Source organism: Vicia villosa, linkage group LG4, assembly GCF_029867415.1.
Source record: "Vicia villosa cultivar HV-30 ecotype Madison, WI linkage group LG4, Vvil1.0, whole genome shotgun sequence".
NCBI lineage: Eukaryota > Viridiplantae > Streptophyta > Magnoliopsida > Fabales > Fabaceae > Vicia > Vicia villosa.
The window spans coordinates 46,593,931-46,604,072 of record NC_081183.1 but is presented as its reverse complement, the minus strand read 5'-3'; the positions used below and the strand labels follow the sequence as shown (position 1 = coordinate 46,604,072).

The following is a 10,142-nucleotide window of genomic DNA, read 5'->3' as shown; positions in this document are numbered from 1 at the left end:
TGACCAAACTAGCGACGCTCTTTCTGAGTTCATCCTGTCCTTGAACAACGGCATGGAGAGTCTCCATAAGTTGGGCCATTCTTTCCCCCATAACATCCATATCCCTACGGAGGGCAGCTTGATTCTGTTCAAATTGTTCCATGACTCTCTTCTCGTTGTTTCTGGTGCGATAAGGATGTAAGGAAGTCAGCTTTGTTGTTGAAGCAGAAATCTGGATCTGAAAGGGACCCCGATTAGTTTCTTGTACAATAACCTGAAAAATGCAATGTGATAATGTGAATGTATGAGTGCATGTGTGCGTATGACGTGATGTGCCATTTTCAGAGTATCCAAGGTTTAATATTGATCCATAATAGCTAACAATGTGGCAAAAGATAAGTATCAATAGAAACTAGTTCTTTTTATTCATAACAGAAATTTAAACTTGGGCAAGCCATACATCAACAAGATAGTTCAACAAGGGAAATAAAAGACCCCATCCAACAAGTCTGGTGGTGGTCGAAACATACAGACTCAAACATCAATCCATCTGAATATAAAACAGAGGTCCTCCTTGTCTGAAGTGCTCATCGCTCCACTTCTTAGTTTCATCAAACAGTTTCTTGGTTGCTTCTCGATCTCTTCCTTTAAGAAGGCTTTGGATCACCTCATCTTTGCGAAACAAATGCCCATCCAGCTTCTTGCAGCACTCTCTGAGTTCGTCACATCCTTTGCATTCTGGGAGATAATCCTTCTCAGATATGTCCTCCATCATTCGATCTCTGAGCTTGGCATTTTCTTCTGTTAGTCGAGTATTACGGAGGTGACTTCCTTTCAGTTGAGTCTCAATTGCCATTCTTTTAGTGGTCTCTTCTTCCAGTTTCTTTTTCAGATTCTTCACTTCAACTCTAGCATCCCTTTCTATCTTGAGCTTATAAGCTTTCAAGTCTTCTCGGTACTCTTGCTTGAGTTTCTCTTCTGCTTCTTTCATGGCCCTTTTTAGGATCTTTTGGTGATCCTCGACAGTAACAGTAGTATCTCTTTCACCCTTTTCGGTTCTAGCCTTCTTTTGAACTCTGGAAGATCCTCCCTTTAGCATTTTGGCTTCGCGCGTCAACTCAACTCTTTTCTGGTCCACAAGACAATGTTTCGGTTGCGCATCCGACTTCTTTTCGTGCAATTGGGTGCATTCCATATCTACCGGGATGCAATTCTCAGCAGGCATAATGGCAATTGGAACCTTAGGTGGTTGCTTGTACAAAGGATTAACCTTCGGGAAAGGCAACAGACGATCTTTAACTCTATCCTCAACCCAATCCGTGTAGGCTTGTTTGGCAACGGCATTCTTTTCACCTAGAGAAATCTGATCACTTGTATGGATGTCATTCCAGGCACTCACCACTTTTTCTAAACCTTTTAGATCGGTTCCCTTCTCAAAGCAAACGGATTCAAATATCTCTTTGTCCAAAGGCTTGTTTTCAAGTGCAAAACCCAATTGACGCAGCGCTAGCTTAGGATTATAATTGATAACACCTTTTGTTCCTATGAGAGGAACGTTGTCAAAAGTACCACAGCTAGTTATAACTTTCTCCACATCCTTTCCAGTGGGACACCAGACAATGTCATTTCCGGTAAGCCCCATGATCCTTTGAGGCCATTTCTGAGTAGAGGTAATGAAGGGACCACTTGCAGGTAGGTGGGACTTAAACCAGGTGTATAACAACGGCAAACAATTTCTTATGGCTCCTCCTTTCCCATATCGAGAGTGAACAGAATAGTACGTATCGGCTAGCAAAGTAGGGACCGGATTCTTCTCCACAAAAAGACATATAGCAGCCAGATCAACGAACTTGTGAATGTTAGGGAACATCACGATCCCATAAATCAAAACGGCCAGAAGGGCGTTGAAGGCCTCACACATCTTTTTGTTAGCCAACTCTTGGGCCTTCTCAACCAAGAAACTCATATAGAAACCCTGAGTGCTACCATTCTTTTTCCAATTTCCATGAACATCTCCTATGCTCAAATAAAGAGCATTGGCAATGTGGTCCAAATCAGGCTTCTCTGGGACGCAAACGAAAGGAACCTTGTGTTGGATCCTGATATTGAGGAAGTGAGAGTACTCCTCGAGAGTGGGAGCTAACTGATAGCCTGAGAAGGTGAAACAACGCAAGTCAGGATCATAGAACTGAAGAAGAGTAGACAATCCCCATTCGTCGACGTGTGAGTCCAAAAGAGTCAAGATGTTTCCATAATTCTCAGTGAACACAGTTTTATTATGACCAGTGATCAATCCACCCAATTGCCCCAACTGAATCAAGCCTTCGCGATGGAAACTGTAAGTGTGAGTACGCCTTGTAGCTTCTCTGGTAGCGGTCACGTTGTTAGCCATCCTGGATGAAAGATGATAGCCTCGGATACCCTGAAAAATGGCATGCATATGAGAAATAATACTATTTTTCTTCTTTTTTTTTTCTTTTTTATTACATCTTTTCTTTCTTTTCTTTTCTTTTTTTTTTTGAAAGGTAAACATGCCATGATGTAAATGATGCAATGGAGGTTTCCCCACATAGGAGAAGTATGTGTGGCCTTTGAATGAGATCGGACGTTGCAGGATCAAAGGTCTGGCACAGGCACAGTGAAACCATTAAGAACACAAGTCACCAACAGAGCAGAACGGTCACCAACGGTACCTGTCATGTATATCCCTCCCCACTCACAGGTGAATCTAGGTCAGGGTAGGTCAAAAAAGCCAACAGAGGATTGAAAGTAGGCGTAATCATACGATATTGCCTCTTTCAACCAAGCTCTGCCCGTGGATACATGATCGGATCAATCAGACATACGTCTTCTGTCCGTCATGGCCACTCTATTCCTAGTTCCTAAGGTATCACTCATGGCCTGGGTATTGGGCCTTTTACCTCATAGAACAATCCCACCCAACCTGCAAAACAGAACAGAAGACCCCAAGGAACACAGAATATAATCCATATGCATGATGTGCAAACAGAAATAAACATGATATGCAGGCAGAAAAGTAAACATGCAAACATATATACAAGGTATAGACATAAAAACAAATAAACACCCAGTAAATAAACAAACAAACGCAGGCTAGGATCGACTCACTAAGGATGGACCAGCAACAGGTCTAGCAACATCCCCAGCAGAGTCGCCAGCTGTCGCACGCTCGCGAAAAATGAACAGAGTCGCCACCAATATATTTATCCCATAAGGGAAAGGAATATCAGATAACCTAACAAAGGAAGGAACATGGTCTTGCGACCAGAGAATCAAGGTACGGGAGTCGGTTACGCGAGGGGAAGGTATTAGCACCCCTCACGCCCATCGTACTCGATGGTATCTACCTATGTTTGTTTCTATCTAAAGGGTGTATAACTATGTCTATGTCTAAATGCGAAATGAATGCAAAATGTAGGGAAAAGAAAGAATTGTACTCGCACGGGCCCTACCCCGCTGCCTACGTATCCTTTTCAGGAATCAGAGTTACCGTAGCTCGGCTAAAGATTTTCTGTTTGTTTTTGTGTTTTTTAGTTGGGCGGCGTTAACGCTCACGCTCTTGCATAAGGGGACAGCCTAGGATGCAATGGAGCGGAGATAACTTGCCCTTAGAAAGGAGAAAAAGAGATTGGTTTGTATCTTTTAAGGGTAATTCCATGATGACGAGAACCCACTACAAGGTCTCGCATCACTTCCTCACTTTTGTTTTAAGTCTGAACATTTATTAGGTTTTTTGAAGTGTTTTTGGTTGGTGTTTTTTAAGGGGATTTAATTTGTGACTTAGATCATACCAAAAAGAGTTTTGTTTTGCATATTTAGAGAATGCACATCGAGGCCTACGCCACAATCGTTTCTCTAAATAACGGTTAAGAAATACATCGAGGCTTCACACCTCAATCATTTCTTTTCCGCTAAGTAGGAAAGAACATACATCGGGGCCTACACCCCAATCATTTCTTTCCTACTATGAAATATAGTAACGGTATGATCTTCATCGATATTTATTAAGTATTTTAAAAGTTGAAAAGAAAAAGAAAAGGGGAGGATGAGGGAACTATTCCTAAATTCTAATCTAAGTCGTCTACACATGGGAATTAAAATGATAAACTATACAATTTATTAACAACAAACTATGCATGGAATAGGTAAAGGAAAATCAATATGCGACAAATAAAATTGAGAATTATAGCAAACAAATGATACTCACAAGCACACATACATCTATTAATTCTACACAAAAAATAGAGACTAAAAATTAATTTCTAGGTCTATCGGAGAGTTATTTACAAAAAGTATTGTCAAAGGAGATTCAAACATATTGTGAAGAAAAAGATTTATTAAAAAGGTTAAAACAACTAAGAAAAATCCATACAAATCATGACAATTATTTACACATCTTAAAATGTCTAAACTCATTTTTTATGTATTTTCATTTGAGTTAAAAAGAATTTATGAAACAAAAGTTAAAAGAAAACAAAATTTAAAAGAAAAATTCTAAACAGGTGGGGGTGTTAAAGTAGTTTTCTAATGAACTAAAATTATGTTATACAGCAAACTGGGCCTAAAAGAGGGGGTGTGGAAAATAGGGGCGCTCAGGCCAAGGTTCACTGAATTGGGTGTGTATCAGTAACATGGGAGTGTGATTCAGAAGAAAGGAAAAGCCCAAGTAATCTACGGCCCAATTGCATTATCATTCATTTCCTTCTTTATTCAGCAATTATTTCACTATTATTATACAGCATGCATTATTTCTTATCATATGGTTTTTATTATATGTAACGTGACAAGAGGGTTCACACATTCATCAATCGGTCAAGTGGATTTTAAGTGAAATAAGACAAAAAAAAAACACTCTTGACCCAATCACACACGTCCACCTCAGCTTCTAATCATTTAAGTAAAACAAAACACAACAAGACAAATGGGAAGTGATCCAATGGCACGCTGCCACGCACGCAGCTGGGGGGAATGGTGCTCGGAATGCAACAGACGCCGGAGCAACGCTCCGGTCGTCTTCTCCGGCGGATCCCGCGGCGGAGCTGCTTGATATTTTCCAGAAATCAACAAAAAGGGCACTCTTCGGCTCGGTTTTCATCGCTGAATATGGATTTGATCTTAGATTTTATTAATAACCTCTCTATTACATGAACCGATACAAAAGGTAAAACCCTAACTTGGTCATTCTTCACCAAAACGAAACCAAAGCATGTCAAAACGTTCACACACCTTCATAGCACTCAAATATGAGAACCAATCGTGCACACGCGCATTAAATTCATACGAACCGAAAACAAACAATTCAAGAATGGAGGAACTTCATACAGACGCAACAAGTAACACCGAATAGATTTGCCTTCAATAATGCACCAGATGCACATGACTTATTCACGTATTTCTAGTATTCTTATAAATTCAGAGCCCTTACTTGGATCAAGTTCTTGAGAAAGAAAGACTCCTCGACTTTTTCGCCTCGCGAGCAAGATGAAGATGATGACACTGTTGCAGTAGCGGTGGAACGATCGTGAGATGATGGAGATGAATGAGGTTGCTTCAATGGTGGTGATGAAGGTTCAGTTAGAGGTTGCGTGGTGGTTATGGTGTTTGTTAGAGGTGGTTGAAGATGGATACATTGAGAGCTTGATGATGATGATGATGATTGGAGAAGGTTGAAGGAGGAGGGTGAGAGTGACGGTTATGGCTAGTAGAGATAGGTTGTTACAGTTTGTTACAAGGTGTAACAAACCTTTTGAAGGTGAGTGATGGAAGGGGAAGGGAGAGAGAACCGAGAGAGATGGAGAGTAAAGTGAGGAGAGAGATTTTGAGAAAATGAAGAAAATGAGAGTGTGTGTGAAGGTTGAGAGAAATGAAAAGTGTGTGATGGATTTGTGAAGGGTACGGCTTTATATAGTGTGCATGCATGAGTGTGTATGGTGTGCATGAGTGTAGTGAATCAATGAGGTAAGTTTTTTTTGGTGAACTTTTCACGTGACAGTCCTGTGCATGGTGATTTGTAGTGCAGTATTTGTATGGAAATGTTGGTGAGTGTCCTCTATATTGCAACAACAAGGTCATGTCCAGGTCTTACTTTGGGTGCTTATATCTCTCCCTATAGCTCATCATTGGACTCAAACTTATGCTCAAAAGGTAGAAGAGATAGGGCTGAGAAGATTATATGTTACAAAATTCTTGAGGTGTGGCTTGCATCTCACTCAAATTTGCATTGAAGTCATGAAGTTTCAACTTCTTGGCCCTGGCGCGCGTGGCTTGGTTCTGCTGGCCCATATCGTTGGCAGTATGTAACTTGGTCAGGGCACAACTTTAGAACTCTCTATCTTAGTTCATGTGCACTCAATTATCACAATACGTAGCTCTTTGGAAAGAGGGCATGGCGGAGAGGAGATTGACATTATAATTAACTCCAAATGTTGCTTCTACTTTTCTGAAATTAGCTTCAAACATGGTACACCACGTGTTTGATGAAATGCATGCGTATGACTAAGACTCTGGCCCAAACTCTTGCTCACGCGTATCTTGGTGAGGTCACGACTTTGAATCCCTCCAATTTGTTCAATACTTGCTCAATCGACTCAATTCTTGTTTTGTTACATAGAGGGCATGGCAAAGAATGGTAGCATACCAAGTTTGCTTTCATGGCGCTTTTTTATAGCTCTAAAACTGGCTTGAGATTTGGCCTGCCACGTGTTTGACAAAATGCTAGGTCATGACCTGACTGGTGACCTGGAATGTGACTTGATTCAAATGAGTTTCCAGCAACTTCACACCAATCTAACTCTTTATACAGGCTTCAAATGAAAAAGTGTCCAACTACAAAGTTGTTCTCCTCCATGAGAGGAACAACTTTGATGTTGGGAACTATTCCGGAAAATGTCGTTTGCCACGTGTAATCTGGTGCTGAAGTGGACTGCTCAACAAGATTTAAGACATCAAAATTTTTTCTAAGTATTGGAATGTCTTTTTTCTATTTTTCCCAACTTTTTGCCGAACTCCCGATTTTATCCATTCTTCGACTTTCCTTGATTAATTTTCCACCAAAAGTCAATATTTGAATAATTTTCCCGATTTTGACCCAAAAGTCAACTGTTCTGATTTTCCTCCGATTTCAATGAAATTCCCGATTAATCCACTTCTGACCCATATAAATCAACTGAACACTTCCACACAAGCATCATGCCACTTCTCTCCATAAAATCAGCTCTTGATCAATGTATTTGACCAAAAAGTCAACTGCGTTGACTTTGGTCAAGAAACCCTAATTTAGGATAATCAGATGAACATCAAGCTTGCACTTTTCAACCAATGCCTTGAGTTGAGGATGAGAGAACCCTAATCCAGGAGGACTTCAATGAACATAGAGCCACATGATTACAGATCCACACATTTGGTAGGAAATCCTCTGCCATAAAAGTTATCCCTTGCTAGTCTCTGATTAATACCAATGATATGAATGCATGGGTATGGATTATGACCTGAGTGTATGTATGTGAATGCAAAGCCTAAGCCAGATTAAAGTTAAAGGGTGGGACAAATTTGGGGTATGACACATGTACCATGTTCGAGGGTGCTTTAGAGGGGGCTGACAATTCTGAGTCACTTAGTAGAACTCGTTGCTGAAATATCTTTATCCATAGAAATACCCTTGGGAAGGACACCTGATCAGACTTCATGCAAGCCTTAAGCCAAAAAATGTGTGACTTGTGTGACTTGCGTGATTGGTGTGACTTGTTTGTGTTTACTACTAACAGTCATTTCCTCGCAGGTTTTGTTGAAAGGGCTTGCTTGTCCTTACCATCTCGCACTAAGCCTAACGAACTGCATTCGCATAACATCATGACATCATAAACATAACATGATTTAACTAACTCTTTCAAGGATCTTAGGGATTTAGGGCGCGCAATTTTAGGTGCTCTTATCAAGGACTGAATTCCTATCAAGGGGCAAGAGAATATATTTTCCTCTGGCCATTTGCCTTCCAGTTTAAAGACATCATACCTATCAAGGGGCAAGAGGATTTATTTTCCTCTAGCCATATACTTTCAAATTCAAAAGTATCCCGAATCAGAGGCGATGACCCACTCGATATGGTGAGCTTGATTCTCAAAGAAAGACATTCAAAGACCAAATTTAGATTTCTTCAGACAAAGACGCGACCAAATCATTTTCTGATGTTGCTAGCTAAAATCCTAAAGATCCTTGAAAACACTGCATTTGCATTCATAACATCGCATAACAGGTTTCTTATAATAGGTCTCTCATCCGTCCTCACTGTTTCTTTCAGCATCATGAATCTCGAACAATCAGTTAAGGATCTCCAAGCTCAAAACACTGAGTTCCAAGCCTTGATTCTGAATTTGTCCAAGGGGAAAGAAGAGTGGAAAGCCATGCTGACTAAAAAGAAGAAGAAGGGTAAGAAGACTCAAGTGAAAAAGCTTAGACCGATCTTACAACTCAAGGATGCCGAAACCTCTGAAGACAGTGATGAAGATGAGCAAGATGATGGTGCTAGTATCAAAACTGATGTAAAAAGTAACCATGATTCTGCCAAACCCTCTGAAGAAGAAGAGGACTATCACCATGAGGATGAACATCCTGATGACAAATACAAGTTGCTGGAAGAACGCATGAAAGCCATGGAAATTCAGAAGATACCTGGATTGGATTTTGAGGAACTAGGACTCGTCTCTGGAGTTGTTATACCTCCGAAATTCAAGATTCCAACTTTTGCAAAATACGATGGAGTCTCTTGTCCTAAACTGCACTTGAGGTCCTATGTAAGAAAGATTCAAGCTCATACTACTGATAAGAAGCTATGGATCCACTTCTTCCAAGAAAGCCTGTTTGGAACTCAACTCGAATGATACTATCAACTGGAGAGTACTAGCATCCGTACTTGGGAAGATTTAGTTGTTGCTTTCTATAAGCAATACCAATATAATTCCGATCTTGCACCAACTCACATGCAACTACAAAGCATGTCTATGGGACCTAAGGAAAGTTTCAAGGAGTATGCTCAGAAATGGAGAGATCTAGCTGGAAGAGTCAAACCTTCCTTGGCTGACACAGAGTTGGTAGATATGTTTATGAATACACTGACTAGCCCTTTCTATAGTCATTTGTTGGGAAGTTCGTCATCTGGATTCACTGAACTTATACTGACTGGGGAACACGTTGAGAATGGCATCCGAAGTGGTAAGATTCAAGCTGCTACGTCCTCAGGTGTTAAAAAGAAGCCTCTTAGTGGGAAGTCAGATTCAAATAATAACCATAGCCAATCTGTTGGGGAAGTTTTGATCTCCACACCAGCACCTCAGAGAAGTCGTCAAAACACGCAAGACACGCCTAGGCGTCAGTTCACAAAGATCAATATGTCACTGGCTCAAGCACTACAACAGATATTGAAGTTAGAGTTGATCACTCTAAACGATCCCCCTAAGAATCCTAGTACTTCTGCTCGAAGCTATAATCCTAATATGAGGTGTGCATACCACTCTGATAGTCCTGGTCACGATACGAATAGCTGTTGGACATTGAGGAACAAAATCCAAGATATGATCGATGCTGGAGAAATTGAGTTTGATCCTCCTGAGACTCCTAATGTAACTACTAATAATGTGGATGGCTAGAAGGGTGGACTTTAAGATCATTAGTTTTACTTTCAGTTGCAAATCTCTTTTCCTGTTTGTTAAAACATTTGACTTATGATAGACATTATTTGTTTTAATAATCATCATCAGTGCATTGCATATGTTTGTCTTGAATAAATTATTTCGTTATCACTCATTTTAAACTATGTCTTTACTTTACATATGTTTTATGATATTCAACTCCTGCTAAGCTGTAAGCCTTTTAAAGGGAGGATGACGAAAACGATATCGCAACCTCATACAGTATGCTTTTGAGCGGACTATGCTGACGATGTACAGGCATTGTTTCAATTCCTAAACAGTGGAGATATAAGGATGTTAATCCCTCGTCAACCCCTTTGAGCCTACGAAGTAGAAGTTTCTTTCTTGTACTAATTAAAACCCTTGATTATAACCTGGGGCAGGGTAGTTCTCAATTAATTTGGCTGTGCATTCTATTTTAAGAGAATCATTTAGTACACCTTTCAACAAAGGTTTCAA

General features: G+C 40.3%; 1 protein-coding gene across 1 annotated transcript; it reads right to left on the bottom strand.

Annotated features, from left to right (window-relative positions):
• Positions 1-233: 233 nt before the first annotated feature.
• On the bottom strand, positions 234-2,371 carry LOC131597157 (uncharacterized). The gene is made up of 3 exons (XM_058869868.1): positions 1,535-2,371; positions 799-1,408; positions 234-253 (listed from the first exon to the last, which is right to left on the bottom strand). The coding sequence occupies exons 1-3, from the start codon at positions 2,369-2,371 to the stop codon at positions 234-236; spliced, it is 1,467 nt and encodes a 488-aa protein (XP_058725851.1).
• Positions 2,372-10,142: the final 7,771 nt, after the last annotated feature.

Excerpts from the sequence above, each read along its gene's own strand:
- LOC131597157 (XM_058869868.1), bottom strand. The coding sequence starts at position 2,371 with ATGGCTAACAACGTGACCGCTACCAGAGAAGCTACAAGGCGTACTCAC. Across the intron at positions 1,409-1,534 it reads GCTGTGGTACTTTTGACAAC|GGAACCGATCTAAAAGGTTT; the intron begins GTTCCTCTCATA and ends TGCTTTGAGAAG. Across the intron at positions 254-798 it reads ACTGAAAGGAAGTCACCTCC|GTTATTGTACAAGAAACTAA; the intron begins GTAATACTCGAC and ends TGCATTTTTCAG.